The sequence below is a fragment of the Chlorocebus sabaeus genome, chromosome 12 (assembly GCF_047675955.1).
Source record: "Chlorocebus sabaeus isolate Y175 chromosome 12, mChlSab1.0.hap1, whole genome shotgun sequence".
Lineage (NCBI taxonomy): Eukaryota > Metazoa > Chordata > Mammalia > Primates > Cercopithecidae > Chlorocebus > Chlorocebus sabaeus.
In genome coordinates this window covers 19397313-19420491 of record NC_132915.1, presented here as the reverse complement: position 1 = coordinate 19420491, position 23179 = coordinate 19397313, and the positions used below count along the sequence as shown (strand labels likewise).

General features: G+C 40.0%; 1 protein-coding gene across 2 annotated transcripts in view; it reads left to right on the top strand.

Annotated features, from left to right (window-relative positions):
- Positions 1 to 20969, top strand: part of CEP78 (centrosomal protein 78) — a 52834-nt gene extending 31865 nt beyond the window's left edge. Inside the window, exons 17-19 of one of the 2 annotated variants that reach the window (XR_005240460.2) lie at positions 17651 to 17835; positions 18552 to 18627; positions 19720 to 20969. Coding sequence is in view for 1 of the 2 variants with exons in the window: in XM_037998533.2 (XP_037854461.2) it covers positions 1946 to 1956 (11 nt within the window). In the remaining variant the exon portion in view is untranslated. Of the gene's footprint in view, positions 1 to 1945; positions 5737 to 17650; positions 17836 to 18551; positions 18628 to 19719 lie in introns of those variants that run through there. The other variant, XM_037998533.2, reaches the window with a different exon arrangement.
- The last annotated feature ends 2210 nt before the right edge of the window (positions 20970 to 23179 follow it).

Genomic DNA, 23179 nt, shown 5'->3' with positions numbered 1-23179 from the left:
CTCCTGACCTCGTGATCTGCCCGCCTCGGCCTCCCAAAGTGCTAGGATTACAGGCATGAGCCACTGCGCCTGGCTGCAGGTTTCTTTACAGTAGTACTTCTCACGGGTGCTAGAGGCTAATGTTCATTCTGACTCTTCAAGACAGGCATATGGTATGCAGCCCTTCTCAAATATACTTGTTTATAGAATCCTTTTTAAATAGGAGTGCCTAACAATTGGTGCCACGAAATGCCAGTTTGGTAACTTATGACTTAGCAAGAAGAGAAGGAGATCTAAAACAAGGTATAGATGAAGGGAGGGAATAAGTTTTAATCTTATTTTGGCAATTAAATAAGATTTGGTTATGGGAAGTAAGGAAAAAGGCGGTGGGTGGACTTGTGTTTCTGTGACTAAGATTGGGTGGTGGTGTCATTGAGGCTGGGAATATGGGATAAAGAACTGCTTTGGAAAGAAGAGTTTAGTTTGGGACAGGTTGAATACATCACCTGTAAATTTCAGGAGGAAATGACTGGTAGATGGTTGGATGTGCATGTGAAGACATGGAAATAAAGAATTTGAAAGTCATCAGCACATACAAGCAGTAGTTGAAATCGTAAAGTTGATGAGAACACAGAATTGTGGGGACTGTCAAAGTTTAAGTGCTAAGCAAAGAAAGGATTCTGAGAGAGACAAGTGATAAGAGTGTCAAGAAGGAAGAAGAATACAGTGTCACCTGGCAGAGAATAGGTGTCCACGGGATTTTGGCAGTTAGGTCCCAGGTGACCTTAATGAGAGCAATTCACTGAATTGGTTGGTGAAAATACCAGATTGCAGTAAATTGAGGGGCAGGAATACCCTGAGGGGACAATGAAGTTTGGGTGTAGGGCTACTCTTTGAAGGAGTTTGGATGGTAAGAGGAAATGGAGTTAGGTGAAGAGGAAGTTTTTAGAGTAAGAAAGACTTAAATGTTTGTAAGGTGAAAGGAAGGAACCAAGCAAAGAAGGAGAGGCTCATTTATGCAGCAGGATCTCAGACAAGGAGGGAGCATGAGATACTTTAATGTTCTTTAGACTAAAAGAAACAGATCTGAACAGATGGGGATGTACATATTTGAATTCTTAATGAACTTGAGATGAGTGCAAAATGGTTAGATAAGTAACTTAGAGAATCTGGGAAAGAAATACGGATAAGAAAATAAAAGCAGGGATGGGGTCACATTGTAAAATATGTAAAAGTTATTGTAGAGTTGGGGGATCCTGGGAAGTGTGAACAGAGACAAAAATGGGAAGAGCTGGAAGTTAAATGAGTTTATACTTGATATCCCCAATTTTCTTTAACCATGGATTTTTATAAGACCTACACATATACACATAATTATAGTTTTAAAATTCTTCCATATTTTACATATATTTTATCAAACATTTAAAACCATAACATTAAGAATTATAAATGTGGATATTTTGCTGCTTAATATATACAATTTTAGCCCTGCAAATAATTGTTAAACTTTCAGTATACCTGAAATAATATCATTTAATTTTGAAATATGATATTTTCATTTGGTTTAGAGAAAGGTACAAGTATGTTCCTTTACTGAGAAATTACTATGCACCTTTACTGAGTACTTACCATAACATATACAATCCATATGCAAACAGGACTTTTTTCAGAAAACAGTCAGATGTGATACTGTAGCAAAGAGCTTGTCATCCTGCCTTAAATTCACACATAGTTACTAGTGGTCAAAAATCATCACTCTTAACTTGCCCATCCAGTTCTATATCCAGTAATGAGTTCGTCCAATTTCAAATGGGTATTTAGACAATCTCTAATCTCAAGACAGTAACACTTGATTTTCAGAGGATCGGCATGATAGGAGATGATTGGTGTTTTGAAAAATTCTGATTATAAACTACGTGCTGGAACGTTAATGTGGATGACTGAACACATTCTTTTACTCTTCTAGAATCCCATTGAAATGATTGGAGAAATATTAAAATAAAAATAATAGCAGAGTTGGAAAACCAGAAATTGAACAGTGTGGAATTTCTGGAAGATAAGAAGCAGATGATCTAAGTACCAGTTAATTAAAGGGTGGAACAGCTAAGCCATTCCACTCATCTTTGGAGCATCTAATTCTGGAGTTTGCCACCAGGCTAAGAAAGTGGCCATCTGAAGTGGGAGCTCTGACCCAAGAAATGCTGGGATCAGAGAATAAGGGAATTATCCAAAATGGCTATGAAGAGGAACTGAAGTTAAGCTGCCCACGTGATCGATCTCTGACTATGATGATCTGCCACTTCCATTTATAATCACCATATAAGTGCCTGTAATCATTTGTGTTCACTGAAAGTGAACCAGAATTCCCATTTGGATGAAAAAACAACACTTCAAACTTTAATCTTAGGCCCTCATTTGTAAATATGGACAGCCAAAAATCATCAAATTTGAAGAAAACCAGTAACATAAAAGGAGGCATGAAATTACAATTTAACCTGTTCAAGAAGATAGTTACTAGGAGAAACATGAAATTTTTAAATTAATGAATCAAAATCTTCAGCAATTCATAAAGATAATTATGTTCATAAAGAATAGGATGCCATGAAAAAAATATTTAGCGTTTCTGGAAATTAAAACTTTGATTATAAAACTGAAACACTCAGAAGATGGACTACACAGCAGAATGGATTCAGTTGAAGCTTAAATTTATGAAATGGAAGATATTAATTGGTATTAGACGTTTCATCAGCAACTAAATTACTTAGAAAAAATCTTCCTCAGAGTAACTAACCAAAATGAACAATGAATCCATTAAAGTGTGGGTTTTTTTTTTTGAATCAAGGTCTCACTCATGTCACCCAGGCTGGGGTGTAGTGATGGGATCACGGCTCATTGTAACCAAGAACCATTGGGCTTAAATGATCCTCCCACCTCAGCCTCCCAAGTAGCTGAAATGTACCACCATGCCTAAGTTTTAAAAAATTATTGTAGAGATGGGTTCTTTATTTTCCTTTTTTTTTTTTTTTTTTTAATTGAGACAGAGTCTCGTTCTGTTGCCCAGGCTGGAGTGCAGTGGTGCCATCTCAGCCCATTGCAACCTCCTTAATCTCAGCTCATTGCAACCATCAAGTGATCCTCCTGCCTCAGCCCCCCTAGTAACTGGGATTACAGGCACGCACCACTATGCCCGGCTAATTTTTGTATTTTTAGTAGAGATGGAGTTTCACCATGTTGGCCAGGCTGGTCTCAAACTCCTGACCTCAGGTGATTCACCTGCCTCAGCCTCCCAAAGTGCTGGGATTACAGGTGTGAGCCACTGTGTCTGGCCGAGATGGGTTCTTTCTTAGGCTGGTCTTGAACTCCTGGCCTCAAATGATCCTCCCACCTTGGCCTCCCAAAGTGCTGGGACTATAGACCTGAGCCACTGTGCCCAGCCCCATGAAAGATGTTTAGATCAAATAAACTGATAAAGATATGAGACAAACTACTTTTGGCTTTGTGACCTGCAAATCCACTATAATCACCAGAGGTGACTGTAGTCAGAAAAAGTCTAAATAAATACTAATGACATGTGAAAACAAAGTCCAACTAAAGTTCTAGGTTTGAACATGAATGGAGGCAGGACAGGACATAGAAAATGAAAGCTTGTCTTAGATCTTGTCTTACTCATGGGAAGGATATAGGTAGTGTTTCATTCTAGGTGTTGATTGAAAAAATATATTAAAATACATATAAAGTTAAGGGTATGTTAGTAAGGATAGGTTAGATGATGTTGCATTAACAGCTCCCAAATTTTAATTACTTTCAACAACATAGGTTTATTTGTGCCCATGCAATTTGCCTTTGGCAGATTGGCTAGAGGCCCCTATTCAATATCACCCTCAGTCTGGGAGCAAGGTTGGTGGAACGTCAATATTTGGAACATTGCTGGTTGCGGTGTCCAATGAAAGAGAGTATGATGCAGCATATATTGTGACTTAAAGCTTCTGTCTAGATGTGACATATGTCACTTCTGTTCACATTTCTTTGGCCAAAGAAAGTCGCATGGCTGTGCCCAAGTTCAGCAGACCAGGGAAGTGCAGAATTGCCATTTGTCATGAGAAGAGAGGGAAGCAAATATATGTCAACAACTTTAATACCTACAAAACTACCTGGAAAGAGGGAATGGAATTTTTAGATCCAGCATGACGAGAAAGAAAAAGAAGCTACATATAAATAAAAAATCCACAATATAGCAAGATCAAGTTTTTTCTCATAATAAACATGAACAGGTTAAATTCTGGAATCTTTAGGCTTGAGTAAAAACACGAAATCCCACTGCGTGCTATTTGCACACTCTAAAACACTGCCATAGATTATAAAGAGATGGACAAAAATATACTAGGCAGATGCTAAAGGGTAAACGTGGCTGTGCTAACTTCAAACTAAATAGAACCCAACGTGAAAATTGGTAAAGGGTTGACAAAAGACTCTTTTGGCTGATAAGTACAGTGTTGCAGAAGGTTTTTTAAAAACTATATCTGCAATTTAAAAACATCATGTTAGGCTAGGTGTGGTGACTCATGTCTGTAATCCCAGCATTTTGGGAGGCCGAAGTGGGTGGATCACCTGAGGTCAGGAGTTGAAGACCAGCCTGGCCAACATGGCAAAACCCCGTCTCTACTAAAAATACAAAAAAATAAATAAATAAATTAGCTGGGTGTCATGGCGCATGCCTGTAATCCCAGCTAGCTACTTGGGAGGCTGAGGCAGGAGAATCGCTTGAACCTGGGAGGCGGAGGTTGGAGTGAGCTGAGATGGCACCACTGCACTCCAGCCTGGGCGATAGAGCAAGACTCCGTCTCAAAACAAACAAAAACATCTTAAAATTATAGGGTGAGAATTTAGAAATACAAGGAAAAATGGACAAACCAGTTATAATGAGAAGCTTTAACACATCTCTTTTCAGAATCAGTGGATCTACTGCTGCACACACACTTACTAGAATGGCTAACATTTTGAAATGCTGATAAATACACAGAGCAACTGGAGTTCCTCACAGCTGGTATGAATGCAAAATGACTGAGTCACTCAAAACAGTTTGGCAGTTTCTTTAAATGCTAACATACACATACCATATGACCCAGCAGTCCCACTCCTGGGTATTTAGAGAGATGAAAACTTATGTTCACACAAAACCTGTGCATGGATATTTATAGCAGCGCCATTCATAGTCACCAAGATGTCTTCCAACAGGTGAATGGATAGAGATGCATCCATATGATGGCAAACGTCACAATTTGGATGAATCTCAACATCATATGCTGAGTGAAAAAGCCAGTCTCAGAAGGCTACATTCTGTATGATTCCATTTATATGACATTCTTGAAAAGACAAAACTGTTGTGACAGAACAGATTGGAGGTTGCCAGGTGTTGGAGCTGGGGGAAGTTGATTACAAAGAGGCTGTACAAGGGAGTTTGTTTTTTGTTTGTTTTGGTGATGAACAGTTCTGAATCCTGATTGTGGTGGTGGTAAGATGAGTCTATACATATGTTAAAATTTATAGAACTGCACACTCTCAAAAAAATTAGTTTTACTGTATAGTAATATTAGAACTTGAAAAACTCATCCCTCTTGCCATCAAGATATGAAAGATACCATTGAACATAAATATTTTGTGTCTATCATGAATACAAAGCATGTTCTCCTGGAAAACCAATGGAACATTCATATAAATGATTTGTATGAAGGAAAAATACAAAATTCAAAGATCATACAGATCATGTGTTCTTTGTATAATATAATAACAAAAGGCCTGTCCACTTGGAAATTTTTTTTTTTATACTTTAAGTTCTAGGGTACATGTGCACAATGTGCAGGTTTACATATGTATACATGTGCCACGTTGGTGTGCTGCACCCATTAACTCATCATTTACATTAGGTATATCTCCTAATGCTATCCCTCCCCCATCCCCCCTCCCCACAATAGGCCCCACTGTGTGATGTTTCCCTTCCTGTGTCCAAGTGATCTCATTGTTCAATTCCCACCTATGAGTGAGAACATACGGTATTTGGTTTTCTGTTCTTGTGATAGTTTGCTGAGAATGATGGTTTCCAGCTGCATCCATGTCCCTGCAAAGGACACAAACTCATCCTTTTTTATGGCTGCATAGTATTCCATGTTGTATATTTGCCACGTTTTCTTAATCCAGTCTGTCACTGATGGACATTTGGGTTGATTCCAAGTCTTTGCTATTGTGAATAGTGCTGCAATAAACATACATGTGCATGTGTCTTTATAACAGCATGATTTATAATCCTTTGGATATATACCCAGTAATGAGATGGCTGGGTCAAATGGTATTTCCAGTTCTAGATCCTTGAGGAATCGCCACACTGTTTTCCACAATGGCTGAACTAGTTTACAATCCCACCAACAGTGTAAAAGTGTTCCTATTTCTCCACATCCTCTCCAGCACCTGTTGTTTCCTGACTTTTTAATGATTGCCATTCTAACTGGTATGAGATGGTATCTCATTGTGGTTTTGATTTGCATTTCTCTGATGGGGAGTGATGATGAGCATTTTTTCATGTGTCTGTTGGCTGTATAAATCTCTTCTTTTGAGAAGTGTCTGTTCATATCCTTTGCCCACTCTTTGATGGGGTTGTTTTTTTCTTGTAAATTTGTATGAGTTCTTTGTAGATTCTAGATATTAGCCCTTTGTCAGATGAGTAGATTGCAAAAATTTTCTCCCATTCTGTAGGTTGCCTGTTCACTGTGATGGTAGTTTCTTTTGCTGTGCAGAAGCTCTTTAGTTTAATTAGATCCCATTTGTCAATTTTGGCTTTAGTTGCCATTGCTTTTGGTGTTTTAGACATGAAGTCCTTGTTCATGCCTATGTCCTGAATGGTATTACCTAGGTTTCCTTCTAGGGTTTTTATGGTATTAGGTCTAACATTCAAGTCTCTAATCTATCTTGAATTAATTTTCGTATAAGGAATAAGGAAAGGATCCAGTTTCAGCTTTCTACTTATGGCTAGCCAATTTTCCCAGCACCATTTATTGAATAGGGAATGCTTTTCCTATTTCTTGTTTTTGTCAGGTTTGTCAAAGATCAGATGGCTGTAGATGTGTGGTATTATTTCTGAGGACTCTGTTCTGTTCCATTGGTCTATATCTGTTTTGGTACCAGTACCATGTTTTGGTTACTGTAACCTTGTAGTATAGTTTGAAGTCAGGTAGCGTGATGCCTCCAGCTTTGTTCTTTTGGCTTAGGATTGTCTGGCAATGTGGGGTCTTTTTTGGTTCCATAGGAACTTTAAAGCAGTTTTTTCCAATTCTGTGAAGAAACTCATTGGTAGCCTAATGGGGATGGCATTGAATCTATAAATTACTTTGGGCAGTATGGCCATTTTCACGATATTGATTCTTCCTGTCCATGAGCATGGTATGTTCTTCCATTTGTTTGTGTCCTCTTTTATTTCACTCAGCAGTGGTTTGTAGTTCTCCTTGAAGAGGTCCTTCACATCCCTTGTAAGTTGTATTCCTAGGTATTTTATTCTCTTTGAAGCTATTGTGAATGGGAGTTCATTCATGATTTCACTCTCTGTTTGTCTTTTACTGGTGTATAAGAATGCTTGTGATGTTTGCACATTGATTTTGTATCCTGAGACTTTGCTGAAGTTGCTTATCAGCTTAAGGAGATTTTGGGCTGAGACGATGGGGTTTTCTAAATATACAATCATGTCATCTGCAAACAAGGACAATTTGACTTCTTTTCCTAATTGAATACCCTTTATTTCTTTCTCTTGCCTGGTTGCCCTAGCCAGAACTTCCCACACTGTGTTGAATAGGAGTGGTGAGAGAGGGCATCCCTGTCTTGTGCCAGTTTTCAAAGGGAATGCTTCCAGTTTTTGCCCATTCAGTATGATATTGGCTGTGGGTTTGTCATAAATAGCTCTTATTATTTTGAGATACATTCCATCAATACTGAATTTATTGAGAGTTTTTAGCATGAAGGGCCGTTGAATTTTGTCAAAGGCCTTTTCTGTATCTATTGAGATAATCATGTGGTTTTTGTCTTTTGTTCTGTTTATATGCTGGATTACATTTATTGATTTGCATATGTTGAACCAGCCTTGCATCCCAGGGATGAAGCCCACTGATCATAGTGGATAAGCTTTTTGATGTGCTGCTGGATTCGGTTTGCCCGTATTTTATTGAGGATTTTTGCATTGATGTTCATCAGGGATATTGGTCTAAAATTCTCTCTTTTTGTTGTGTCTCTGCCAGGCTTTGGTATCAGGATGATGTTGGCCTCATAAAAGGAGTTAGGGAGGATTCCGTCTTTTTCTGTTGATTGGAATAGTTTCAGAAGGGATGGTACCAGCTCCTCCTCGTACCTCTGGTGGAACTCAGCTGTGAATCCGTCTGGTCCTGGACTTTTTTTGGTTGGTAGGCTATTAATTATTGCCTCAATTTCAGAGCCTGAAACTGGTCTATTCAGGGATTCAACTTCTTCTTAGTTTAGTCTTGGGAGAGTGTATGTGTCCAGGAATTTATCCATTTCTTCTAGGTTTTCTAGTTTATTTGCGTAGAGGTGTTTACAGTATTTTCTGATGGTAGTTTGTATTTCTGTGGAGTCGGTGGTGATATCCCCTTTATCATTTTTTATTGCATCTGTTTGATTCTTCTCTCTTTTCTTCTTTATTAGTCTTGCTAGTGGTCTATCAATTTTGTTGATCTTTTCAAAAAACCAGCTCCTGGATTCATTGATTTTTTGAAGGGTTTTTTTGTCTCTATCTCCTTCAGTTCTGCTCTGATCTTAGTTATTTCTTGCCTTCTGCTGGCTTTTGAATGTGTTTGCTCTCGCTTCTCTAGTTCTTTTAATTGTGATGTTAGGGTATTAATTTTAGATCTTTCCTGCTTTCGCTTGTGGGCATTTAGTGCTGTAAATTTCCCTCTACACACTGCTTTAAATGTGTTCCAGAGATTCTGGTATGTTGTATCTTTGTTCTCACTGGTTTCAAAGAACATCTTTATTTCTGCCTTCATTTCATTATGTACCCAGTAGTCATTCAGGAGCAGGTTGTCCAGTTTCCATGTAGTTGAGCAGTTTTGATTGAGTTTCTTAATCCTGAGTTCTAGTTTGATTGCACTGTGGTCTGAGAGACAGTTTGTTATAATTTCTGTTCTTTTACATTTGCTGAGGAGTGCTTTACTTCCAACTATGTGGTCAATTTTGGAATAATTGTGATGTGGTGCTGAGAAGAATACATATTCTGTTGATTTGGGGTGGAGAGTTCTGTAGATGCCTGTTAGGTCCGCTTGGTGCAGAGTTGAGTTCAATTCCTGGATATCCATGGTAACTTTCTGTCTCGTTGATCTGTTTAGTGTTGACAGTGGGGTGTTAAAGTCTCACATTATTATTGTGTGGGAGTCTAAGTCTCTTTGTGAGTCTCTAAGGACTTGCTTTGTGAATCTGGGTGCTCCTGTATTGGGTGCGTATATATTTAGGATAGTTAGCTCTTCTTGTTGAATTGATCCCTTTGTCATTATGTAATGGCCTTCTTTGTCTCTTTTGATCTTTGTTAGTTTAAAGTCTGTTTTATCAGAGACTGGGATTGCAACCCTTGCCTTTTTTTGTTTTCCATTTGCTTGGTAGATCTTCCTCCATCCCTTTATTTTGAGCCTGTGTGTGTCTCTTTATGTGAGATGGGTCTCCTGAATACAGCAAACTGATGTGTGTTGACTCTTTATCCAATTTGCCAGTCTGTGTCTTTTAATTGGACCATTTAATTCATTTACATTTAAGGTTAATATTGTTATGTGTGAACTTGATCCTGTCATTATGATATTAGCTGGTTATTTTGCTCGTTTGTTGATACAGTTTCTTCCTAGCATCGATGGTCTTTACATTCTGGCATGTGTTTGCAATGGCTGGTACCGGTTGTTCCTTTCCATGTTTAGTGCTTCCTTCAGGGTCTCTAAGCATTTGCTTGTCTGTAAAGGATTTTATTTCTCCTTCATTTATGAAACTTAGTTTGGCTGGATATGAAATTCTGGGTTGAAAATTCTTTTCTTTAAGAAAGTTGAATATTGGCCCCCACTCTCTTCTGGCTTGTAGAGTTTCTGCCGAGAGATCTACTGTTAGTCTGATGGGCTTCCCTTTGTGGGTAACCCGACCTTTCTCTCTGGCTTTCCTTCACATTTTTTCCTTCATTTCAACTTTGGTGAATCTGACAATTATGTGTCTTGGAGTTGCTCTTCCCGAGGAGTATCTTTGTGGCGTTCTTTGTATTTCCTGAATTTGAATGTTGGCCTACCTTGCTAGTTTGGGGAAGTTCTCCTGGATAATATCCTGCAGAGTGTTTTCCAACTTGGTTCCATTCTCCCCGTCACTTTCAGGCACACCAATCAGACGTAGATTTGGTCTTTTCACATAATCCCATATTTCTTGGAGGCTTTGTTCATTTCTTTTTACTCTTTTTTGTCTAAACTTCTCGCTTCATTTCATTCATTTGATCTTCAGTCATTGATATTCTTTATTCCAGTTGATCGAGTTAGTTACTGAAGCTTGTGCATTTGTCACGTAGTTCTCATGTCATGGTTTTCATCTCTATCAGTTCGTTTATGGACTTCTCTGCATCGGTTATTCTAGTTATCCATTCTTCCTTTCTTTTTTCAAGGTTTTTAGTTTCTTTGTGCTGGGTATGTAATTCCTCCTTTAGCTCTGAGAAGTTTGATCGACTGAAGCTTTCTTCTCTCAACTCGTCAAAATCATTCTCCGTTCAGCTTTGTTCCATTGCTGGCGATGAGCTGCGATCCTTTGGAGGCGGAGATGTGCTCTGATTTTTTGAATTTCCAGCTTTTCTGCACTGCTGTTTCCCCACCTTTGTGGTTTTATCTGCCTTGGTCTTTGATGATGGTGACGTACTGATGGGGTTTTGGTGTGGGTGTCCTTTTTGTTTGTTAGTTTTCCTTCTAACAGTCAGGACCTTCAGCTGCAGGTCTGTTGGAGTTTGCTTGAGGTCCACTCCAGACCCCGTTTGCCTGGGTATCGGCAGCAGAGGCTGTAGAAGATAGAATATTGCTGAACAGCAAGTGTTGCTGTCTGATTCTTGCTCTGGGAGCTTCATCTTAGAGGTGTACCCAGCCATGTGAGGTGGGAGGTGTCAGTCTGCACCTAGTGGGGGATGTCTCCCAGTTAGGCTACTCAGGGGTCAGGGCCCCACTTGAGCAGGCAGTCTGTCCGTTCTCAGATCTCAACCTCCGTGCTGGGAGAACCACTGCTCTCCTCAAAGCTGTCAGGGACATTTACATCTGCAGAGGTTTCTGCTGCTTTTTGTTTAGCTATGCCCTGTCCCCATAGGTGGAGTCTACAGAGGCAGGCAGGCCTCCTTGAGCTGCAGTAGGCTCCACCCAGTTCAAGCTTCCTGGAGGCTTTGTTTACCTACTTAAGCCTCAGCAATGGCGGGTGCCCCTCCCCCAGCCTCGCTACCGCCTTGCAGTTAGATCTCAGACTGCTGTGCTAGCAATGAAGGAGGCTCTGTGGGCGTGGGACTCTCTAGGCCAGGCGTGGGATATAATCTCCTGGGGTGCCATTTGCTAAGACCTAATACTAAGACCTAATACTGTAAAGTGCAGTATTAGGGTGGGAGTTACCCAATATTCCAGGTGTTGTCTCAGTTTCCCTTGGCTAGGAAAAGGAATTCCCTTCCCCCTTGCGCCTCCCAGGTGAGGCGATGCCTCGCCCTGCCTCAGCTCTTGCTGGTTGGGCTTCACCCACTGACCAGCACTGACTGTCCAACAAGCCCCAGTGAGATGAACCTGGTACCTCTGTTGAAAATGCAGAAATCACCCATCTTCTGTGTCATTCATGCTGGGAGCTGGAGCTGAACCTGTTTGGCCATCTTGGGCACCCCTGTCCACTTGGAAATTTTAAAATGATCTTCTAAATAACTCATGTAAAGGAGAAATCAAAACAAATTGCAAATTATTTGGAATTAATAAAAACTACTTCTCTAAAGCTGAGGAATTCTACCAAATAGGTGTTAGAGGAAATTGTATAGATTTTGATTTACTTTCCAGGAAGTAAGAAGACAAAAGAGATGAATTAAAAACATAAAGCTAAGAAAGAGATAAACCAAAAGAAAGGTGAGAAATTGGCAAAAGCAGAAATGAATAAAACAGCAATTTTGATCAGTGAAACACAGGGTTTTAAAAATGAAAGATAAACCTTTGTAAAATATGATAAAAAAAAGCAAGAATTAAAAATTGCCAGTATTAGGAATAATTTTAGGAGGATGCCTACAAATTGAAGAGATATTTTTAATTATGAGAGTACTATTTATAATTTACTATAAATGATTGGATAGTGTTAAACCAATAGATTTGAAAGACTAGATGAAATGTGATGACTTTGTAAAAATATGGATTGTAAAAATTGATAAAAAGTAGAAAATGTAAATAAATGAAACAGGAGAAATTGGAAAATAGGACAAGAACTTATTTTTAAAAAGAGGCTGGGCGTGGTGGCCCATGCCTGTAACCCAGCACTTTGGGAGGCCGAGGTGGGCAGCTCACCTGAGGTGAGGAATTCAAGACCAGCCTGGCCAACATGGTGAAACCCCGTCTCTACTAAAAATACAAGAATTAGCTGGGCGTGGTGGCAGGCATCTATAATCCCAATTACTCAGGAGGCTGAGGCATGCGAGTTGCTTGAACCTGGGAGGCAGAGGTTTCAGTGAGCTGAGGTGGCGCCATTGCGCTGTAGCCTGGGAGACATTGCGCTGTAGCCTGGGAGACGAGGGAAACTCTCTCCAAAAAAAAAAAAAAAAAAGACAAATATAATTAGAAAAACTTTCAAGGGGCCAGGTGTGGTGGCTCATACCTGTAATCCCAGCACTTTGGGAGGCCAAAGGGGGAAGATTGCTGAGACCAGCAATTTGAGACCAGCCTGGGCAAGACCTCATTTCTACAAAAAAAAAAAAAACAAACCCAAAAACTTAGCCAGGCATGGTGGTGCGTGCATGTAGTCCCAGCCACTCAGGAGACTGAGGTGGGAGGATCGCTTGAGGCCAGGATTCAAGGCTGCAGTGTGCTGTGATCATGCCACCACTGCTCTCTAGCCTGGGCAAGAGTGAGACTCCAACTCAAGAAAAGAGAAAGAAAAACCTTCCAGGGGCACATTTATTTGTAAACCATTCCAGAGGATAGGAAAGAGATGTAAAGCTCCCTAATTCATTCCATATGGTTAGCATAATCCTTAGAGCAAACTGCACAAATAAAACACAAGGAAAACTAAACCATATTCAATTAAAGTAGGTGCAAAAATCCAAAATAAAACTAGCAGTTTGAATTCAGCAGTGTAGTAACAGATGTATCATTTTCAAGTAAGAGTTATACCAAAACATGCAAGACTGAGTCAAGAGTAACTCACTGTAGCTCACTAAATTAACAGATTAAAGCATTGTAGTCATCTTCACAAGCTGAAAGAACATGTGACAAATTCAACATCCTCTGATACTCTTAACAATCTCAAAATAGAAGGAAACTTCCTTAGCTTAGCTTCTTGGCTTGATTAAATATAGCTAACAGAAATCTACAGGAAACAAACTTGGTGAAAAGTTTTTACGAAGACAGAAACGGTACTAAAAAGTACACAGTTTGGAAAATGAGATAAAGGCCCTTGTTGTTTGTAAATACGGGGTCTGTTTTTTTTTTTTTTTGGACCAAAAACCCCCCGTGATGATCTACTGGCATTCTATTACAACTAAGAAAGCTTAGTAAGGAGGCTGTGCACAACACCAACACACCAGTATGAAAAGTGTGTACACCAGCAATAACCAATTAGAAAATGTGTGAGGAAATAGACTCACATCCACAATAGCTACAAGAAGTAAATATTATCTAGAAATAAGATTAACAAGAGAAATGTAAGGCCTATATAAATAAAATGATCAATCTATGCTACAGGGTATAAAAGAAATACAAAAATTGAGATATACCATGTATAAGACCTGACATAATAAGTATATCAGTTCTACCAAGTTAATTTATAAATTCAAAGCAGTTTCATAGAACCACAGTAAAGCTTTTTAAATGGAAGTAATAACCTGATTATCACATTAATCTGAAAGACATCAGGCATAAAGCAATTTTGATTACATCTCAAAACAATCCATGGAGCTAGGGTAAATGTGCTGTTCATTTACCCTAGTGTAAGGAATAATCACGTACAGATGTAGAACTGAGAACCTAGGAACAGGGCAATGTATATATATGGGAACTTGGTATTTAAATAATGGCATCACAAGTCAGTTGAGAAGGGTTTGAACTATTCAGTAAATGATGTTGAGGTTATTTACTACTAGTTCTTATTTCATATCATGGATGAAAAAATCAAGATGAATTAAACATGGAAATCTAAAAATAACTAGAAGAAAATATTGGAAAAAAATTGTAATAAATGTGGTGTAAGAAATGCATTCCCAACCAAGACACAAAACCCGGTAGCCATGAAAAAAAAATGATAGATTTGACTATATTTTTAAAAAGTAAAACCTTTCACTTTTTACAAAACTTTGATAAAATTAGATTTCATAAATAAAAGAGTGGGAAAATATATGTAATAGAACAGAAAATTAAGATACTTAATATAAAGAGCACCTACAAACAAAAATAGGACGAAGGACATGAAAATATTTTACAAATAAGAAATACAGACTACAGACATAAAAAACATTCAACTTCATAAGCAATCAGGAAAATTGAAGTTAACAGGAGATACTATTTTTCAATACATTGAAATGGCAAAGATTGGTGATAGTGCTGGAGATAATGTGAGGAAAGGAGTACTCTCAGTCATTGTAGAAATTGATACAACTTTTGGATGGACAGTTTGACAATGTGTATCAACATGTGAAACATCTCTAGCCTTTGATCTAATGACTAATTGTAGGCATCCAGCCTAAAGAAATATTGACACAAGTGCCCAAAGAGTCAGATACAAGACTGTGTGACATGTTTTTTGAGATAATAAAAAATTAGAAACAGCATAAATGTACAGAAGTGCAGAAATTGTTGAATTAATACGTACCAATTTCTGACATATAACACTGCAGCAGCTGAAGACAATAGCTCTCTAGTGTGGACATGAAAATACTTCTAAGACATTGACAGGAAAAGGAAGTTGCATAGTAGGCACACATTCCTGTTTACATTTGTAGAGTTAAAACCTGTTTACCTATACGTAGCATATATGCGTGTGTGCACCCTAGAAAAGAGTCTGTGATAATACATATCAGGCTGTTGACAGTGGTTTTGTTGGCTGAAGGAGGAATAAAGGGGGGCTTCTCACATTTTACTCCATTTGATTCTAGGTTATTTTGATTTGAAAAAAAAAATGTTTTTATGTAGAACAAACATTTTAAAATTATTTTTCATCATAGAAAATGAAAATGTGTACTCTGCTATCCTTTATGCTCTGTCCATTTTTTTCTTCAAAAATGTGTCTGACCTATTTCCTTATCAATGCGAATGAAAATGAGCTTTGCTACACAACCTCTTTTCAGAGCTTTGTATTCCTGAAGTGTTGGAGTTGCCTACATGGCATAGTCAAATGTTTTTAACTTAACCACAACCCACAGTAAAAATGAAGTTTTCTGCAAAGTAAAAAGTAGTAGTCTTGGCCCCACCTTCCCTGTGTGCACATATAATTAATGGAAAAATGAAATCAAACAACTCTGATTGTACTTCTAGTGACTAATTCATGTTCTGTTCTATTCCGTGCCTTTAAAGAAAATTATGTTGGCAGCCCACGAAGTATGTTTCACAATCCACTAATGGGTCATGTCCTACTGTTTGGAAACACTGGCTAGAGTGTTTCAAACATCTGCTCTGTTTACCCCTGACAAAACTGCTACAGTGGCAGGATGCAAGTCTTTCCCACATTTGTTTTATTTTATGGCTAAAAGTCATTTCTGCATTTGCAAATTACTTCCTTGAGCTCTTTAACTCTCCATAGTCTTATGGTAATTCTCTTTAGATTTCCCTTTTCAGAACCCTTTTGTGACACTGAAAACCTGAGTTTTCAAACTGATACATCTACCTGAGAGTTTTCACATATAATTTGGTCAAAAAGTTAAAAAACCAGAAGACTTTGCCCTGTTACTGAGGCGCTCAGAAGGTACGCCTGGCTGCTCACAAAGACACATAGTGAGCGACAGGGGCTGAAAGGGCTCAGAGAATGCCTGAGTTCTCTTAGTACAGTTTGTACATTTTAAACCACTGTGAATTGAAAAAAAACAAAAACAAAAACAGGCAAACTTGGTAGTTTAGAAATAGATAAGGACCCACTTATAGATTAAATAATAATTAGCTTGTTCCAGAGAGACCAGTGAAGATTAAAAGATGGTCCTCAAAGTCCTTGAAATGTGAAGGCATTTTATCTCTTTAAGAAAACAAGAAAACTCCACAAAATCTTGAAAGCTAGATAATCCTAGCTTAAATGATAAAATTTGAGTAGGGTTTGAAAACACTAAAATCAGTTTGCCAAATAATCAGCTCTAATTTCTTTATACTAAATCCAAACTTTACCTAAATCTTACCTAAGAATTGAGTTCCTTATTGTAACCAGATAGGAGACACTTTTGTGTATTATTCCAAATCTTGAAAACCTATAAGGAGTAAAAAGTGTTATTATTTTAAAGCAGAAGAAATGAGGCCCAAGAGGTATTGATTCACTTGGCTGAGGGCTTCAAGTAGCACAAGGCAGAAGCAGGATCTGTTGACTTCCAAATCTGTTTTCTTCACCGTGTGACCTTTGCATCTTTCCCGCACAAATATTATTCCACAAATATTTATTGTCACTGACTATAACATCAGATCAGAGCTATATATCAGAGAGACTGCAGCAGTGACTTCTACCCAGGTCCACACTTCTGTTCACACTCAAGTAAACGAGCCACTAAGCCCAGCCCGAAATCAGTCATCTTACATGTGAAGTCCATAGCATTTAAGGCCTAGATGCTAAATAGAATAGACAAGCTACAGTGCGGTGTTTTCTCTCACTACTAAGAGTAGATTTGGGCCGGGTGCGGTGGCTCACGCCTGTAATCCCAGCACTTTGGGAGTCTGAGGTGGGCGGATCATGAGATCAGGAGATCGAGACCATCCTGGCTAACATGGTGAAACCCCGTCTCTACTAAAAATACAAAAAATTAGCCAGGTGTGGTGACAGGTGCCTGTAGTCCCAGCTACCTGGGAGGCTGAGGCAGGAGAATGGTGTGAACCCGGGAGGCGGAGCTTGCAGTAAGCCGAGATCAAGCCACTGCACTCCAGCCTGGGTGACAGAGGGAGACTCCATCTCAAACAGCAAAAAAAACCAGTGGATTTGCCCTGAATCTTTTACTGGGGTTAACATTTTAGACCTTTCACTTTAAAATAGAGCTTCAGGTCTAAAACTGTCAATTGCCTGTGATTTTGCCATGCTTTTCAAGTGATTGCTTTCTTAAAGAGGACCATGATGAAACTTTCCACAAATCTGAGTTAAATCATCTTCACAGTTTACAAAAATTGTAATCATTTAGGATTTCTTCATGTTTGTCATCAGGAAACTGTGATTTTTCTCTACAATAACACGATTCTTACCCTTCTGGCTATTCTATCTCACCTGTTCTTTCTAGAAGGAAAGCCTCATGCCTTTGGCCTTAGTTGGAAAGCATTGGCCTTGCTGGTCCTTGGCCTCCGATATCTGTCATAGCCCTGCAGGCTGAAGCACCCGTGAGCCTCCTATCAGGAGAAACTCCCAGGGAAATGAGAAATAACTTCATTTCTCCAAGGACTTCACAGTCTCATGTGGATGAGGCAGGTACTTGCTACAGCTGGGAAAGGCTTACCTCAAAAGAGGCAGAGATGCCTCTTAAAAGGGGGTTTACTTTTAATGGTTTTGAGAAGCAGCAGCTTCAGAGGAGAGCTATTTCAGCAGGAACACAGGCCTCAGCCAGCCCTGGACTTCCGCCAGGTTTGGGGAGGGCCCCAGAGCAGCAGGAGTGAATACACAAGACTGGATTTCTCCCAGTTAAGTTCACAAGTCATGGACTCAGGACAGCTGCCCAAGATCTTGAGCGGCATTTTGGAGAGCCTGCAGCTAAGGTTCTTCTGTAGGGGACTGCAGCTGTGCAGAAGGAGTCAGAGTCTACCACCAGGGCTAACTGAGCCCTCTGGCTGACCCCAAACCAAAAAAAAAAAAAAAAAAAATTGGAGAGGGAATCATTTTTGAACTTTTAATTTCTTTAGACCTCAATTTTCAAGAAAAATGACATTTGTTTTAAGACCTTAATACCTCCCTGAGAATTTAATAATGTGAAGTATTTCATATAGTTCAAATCAGGGCATTTTAATATTGCTGGCATTTATTATTTGGAGAAGTTTTATGCCTTCATTTGAGTTCACTGCATAATCTCCAGTGAGCTCCATTGAATGTCCTACCTGAGAAAATGTAAGATGAAGAACAGATTGGGGAGTGAATTTCCCGTCTAGGGCCTTCCGTAAATGCAACCAATGTTCTGTTCTTACCCATTTCAGAACCTTCAGCGTCCCACCACTGACCTCAGGAGGACTCCTGCAGGAGTCATGATGACGGTCCGGAGCAGGCTTCCAGGTGAGGGGGAAGGCTTAGGGACACTCAGCACCCTTACCCAGGGGCAACAGCTGCATTTGGCTGTGCTGCGCCACAGGGGTTAAGAAAGCCAAACGAAGCCAGCATGCCAACACTCCATGGCCCAGCACTTTAGGAGGTTTAGGCATGTGGATTGCGTGCATCTAGGAGTTTGGGACCAGCCTAGGCAACATGGCAAGATCCCATCTCTACAAAAAGTTTTAAAATGTACATGTGTACCTATGTAACAAACCTGCACATTCTGCACATGTATCCCAGAACTTAAAGTAAATAAAAATTTAAAAAATAATAATAAATAAATAAAAATTAGCCAGACCTGGTGGTCCATGCCTGTAATTCCAGCTACTTGGGAGACTGAGGTAGGAGGATCGCTTGAGCCCGGGAAGTGGACATTGAAGTGAACAGTGATAGTACCATTGCACTCCAGCCTGGGCAACAGACCGAGACCCTATCTCCAAAACAAAAACAAAAACTAAGAAAGCCAAACATAAGCAACACTGGGGAGGCAAGGGAGAGGGACATTTCCCTTTCTCTTCAGGTGTCAGCCTGAGTCCATAAAGATGAGTGTTGGCTTCCTCAGATGTTTTGGGGACGAAGCCTTCTTCTTATCAGACTCCCTATATCCTCCCAGGATGAAGGAATGACTCATTCAGGCTGCCGAGATTGGCAAAGGCTCATTAGGCATACGGGCCTCCTTCCTCTGGTTCTCTTTTGGATCTTGCCTGTCCCCAAGTAGCATGCAGTTTTCCCTTTGGTTTTGTTCATTTTCTGTAGCTGATTCATGGGGGCCTTCTCTGCCTCTGTTGCAAGGTGGGACATAGCAGGCCTGCCACTACCTTGTAAGTAAATTCCATTTGCTGGGGGAAGAGGAATGGGAAGACCAACCTGGATTTGGCTTCCAGTCATAGTTTCCAATCCACCTTAAAAAGGACTGAAGCTGCTATTACCATCTTTATTGGAGTCTATTGTGCTTCTGTGAACAGGTTTCAGTGGGATTCAGAACTTTGGAGGGGAGAAGGATTGTATTAATTAGTACCCTAAACACTCAACATGGATCGTCTTCATTCATGTCAGGAAACATGATAGTGGCTGGTCATGGTGGCTCACTCCGGTAATCCCAGCACTTTGGGAAGCAGAGGCAGGTGGATCACTTGAGCCCAGGAGTTTGAGACCAGCCTGAGCAACATGGCAAAACCCTGTCTCTACAAAAAATACAAAAATTAGGAAGGTGTGGTGACACACACCTTCCAGAATTGGTTCCTTCTGGCGGATTCATGGTCTCACTGACTTCAAGAATGAAGCCGCGGACCCTCGCAGTGAGTGTTACAGTTCTAAAATATGGTGTGTCCAGAGTTTGTTCCTTCAGATGTTCAGATGTGTCCAGAGTTTCTTCCTTCCAGTGGGTTCATGGTCTTCCTGACTTTAGGAATGAAGCTGCAGACCCTTGTGGTGAGTGTTAACAGTTCTTAAAGATGGTGTGTCCTGAGTGTGTTCCTTCAGCTGTTCAGATGTGTCTGGAGTTTCTTCCTTCTGGTGGGTTCGCGGCCTCGCTGACTTCAGGAGTGAAGCCATAGACCTTCGCAGAGAGTGTTACAGCTCTTAAAGGTGACTCATCTGGAGTTGTTTGTTCCTCCCGATGGGCTCATGGTCTTGGTGACTTCAGGAATGAAGCCGCTGACCCTGGCAGTGAGTGTTACAGCTCGTAAACGTAGTGCAGACCCAAAGAGTGAGCAGCAGCAAGATTTATTATGAAGAGCGAAAGAACAAAGCTTCCATACAGTGGAAGGAAACCCGAACCAGGTTGCCGCTGCTGGCTGCAGTGGCCAGCTTTTATTCCCTTATTTGGCCCCACCCACATCCTGCTGATTGGTCCATTTTACAGAGTGCTGACTGGTCCATTTTACAGAGTGCTGATTGGTGTGTTTACAAACCTTTAGCTAGACACAGAGCACTGATTGGTGTGTTTACAATCCTTTAGCTAGACAGAAAAGTTCTCCAAGTCCCCACCTGACCCAGAAGCCCAGCTGGCTTCACCTCTCACCAGCTACTTGGGAGGTTGAGGTGGGAGGATCACCTGAGCCTGGGGAGGTCAAGGCTTCAGTGAGCTGTGTGTGATCGCACCACCTTGGGCGACAGAGTGAGATGCTGACTCAAAAAAAAGAAAAAAAAAAAAAAGAAAAAGAAACATAACAGTTAACTCTAGAGTACCACCTCCACAGCATACCTTCTGTCATAGGAAAAACTGATTTTCTCAGTTCCAGTTAAAAATCCTGGGAAAGTATCTTACTTCTATTTGGATAGCTACTATTAACAAAACAAAACAGAAAATAAGTGTTGACAAGGATATGAAGAAATTGGAATCCTTGTGCACTGTTGGTGAGAGTGTAAAATGATGTAGCCACTATGGGAAGAAGCATGAAGTTTCCTAAAAAAATAAAATAAAATAAAATAGAACAGGATGCGGTGGCTCATTCCTATAATTGTAGCACTTTGAGAGGATTACTTGAGGCCAGGAGTTTGAGACCAGTCTGAGTAACAAAGTGAGAACTTATGTCTATTTAAACTTTTTAAAATGCGAAAACAAACAAAAAACAAAAATTAAAATAGAGCTACCATGTGATTCAGTAACACCACTTTTGTGTATATATACAAAAGGACCGGAAGCAAGGGCTCGAAGAGATATTTGTACACCCATGTCGATAGCAGCATTATTCACAAGGGCCCAAAGGTGTCCACTGATGGATGAATGGATTTTTAAAATGTGGTATATACAATACATACAATGAAATATTTTGCAGCCTTTAATAGGAAGGATGTTTTGACACATGCTACAACATGGGTGAACCCTGAAGACCTTACGCTAAGTGAAAGAAGCCAGTCACAAAAAGACACATACTATATGATACCACTTACGAGAGGTACTTACAGTAGTCAGTTTCATAGAGACAGAAAGTAAAATGGTGGTTGTCAGGGGCTGGAGAAAGGAGAGATGGAGAGGTGTTTAATGGGTTTCAGCTTTAATGTTTAATGAGTTTCAGCTTTGCAAGATGAAAAAGTTCTAGAGATTGATTGCACAACAGTGTAAATGTGCCTAACACAACTATACACTTGAAAAATGTTTAAGGTTGTAAATTTAATGTGAAGTGTTTATTACCACAATTTTTAAAAAATCTTGGGAAACATTTTTGATGAACACCCCCAGGATCAGGAGATCCATCCTGAAGCAACCAGTTGTGGCCAACAAGCAGTAAGCTCAGAACACAGGAGCCCCCATTAGTGTGGAGGGAAGAGCATTGAATGTTCACTACTGCTGACCTTCATATAATTTGAAACTAGTGAGATGTGAGGAAGCTCGAATCCTGTGGCTGAAAAATATCTGTAACAATGCAATTCATAAATGGAAGTGAAGATTCATTGAGATTTCTGCAGAAGTAACAATTCTGTAGTTTCCTAACAAAAGAAAGAGGTGAAATATTTATTATTTTTGAGTTGTCCTAGTCAGAGATAGAAAACTAATAAATCTCAGTAGTTCAATCTGAGATGACAGGACAGGGAGTGCAGCAAAGATGGGCTTTTTGCTAAAGCTCTAGGATAGACAAAGAATTCTTGCATGGCAAATATTTCTCAGTGAGGTATGGTCTTCTGAGTTCAGTCATTTGAGGTCATGTGCAATTCAGAGCAATAAGGATTCAGTGATTTTAAAATAAAAACTTCTTGCTTTTGTAATATTACCTAGCACTTTGGTTTGGGATAAAATGTTAACCATTGATTTTTCTGTTGAAACTCAGATTTCTGCTGGGCTAGTAACTCATTCTAAGTAGTCTACCTGTGTGGATGATGAATTGGACTGTCTGGGAGACAGCATACATCAGCAAAACACCTCAGGATTCAGATCATTGATGAAAATTGAGATGGAGTCACTGATCAGAGCTGTGTAAAGGAGGAGGGAAGGGGAGGTGCATATAGTGTTTGCCTTCCCAGCCATCTGTGGTTCTTCTGCCAAGAGCATCCCCTTTTACGGTTGAACTGTTTCCACCTCACTTCAGTATTGTGGTTCAGTGGGTGCCAATCTGATTGCACTGCTTTCCTGGGTACAGGATGGGTGTGTGATTCAAAGGCATTGAAGTCCTTGAGAGATGATGTTTAACCTGGAAACAAGGGAAGAGAGTTCCTTCTTCTCTCACAGCAAAGATGATACAATCACTGGCCATGGTTATAGGCTTGAGGAGAATGCCAGTTTGAGTGGATAAAATGATGTGAAGAGAGAAGCACAGTTAGAAAGGAAAGACATAGGCTGGGCGTGGTGGCTTAAGCCTATAATCCCAGCACTCTGGGAGGCCGAGGCAGGCAGATCACCTGAGGTCAGGAGTTCAAGACTAGCCTGGCCAACATGGTGAAACCCTGTCTCTACTAAAAATACAAAAATTAGCCAGGCACAGTGATGGGCGACTGTAATCCCAGCTAGTAGGGAGGATGTGGCAGAAGAATTGCTCGAACCCAGGAGACAGACGTTGCATTGAGCTGAGATCATGCC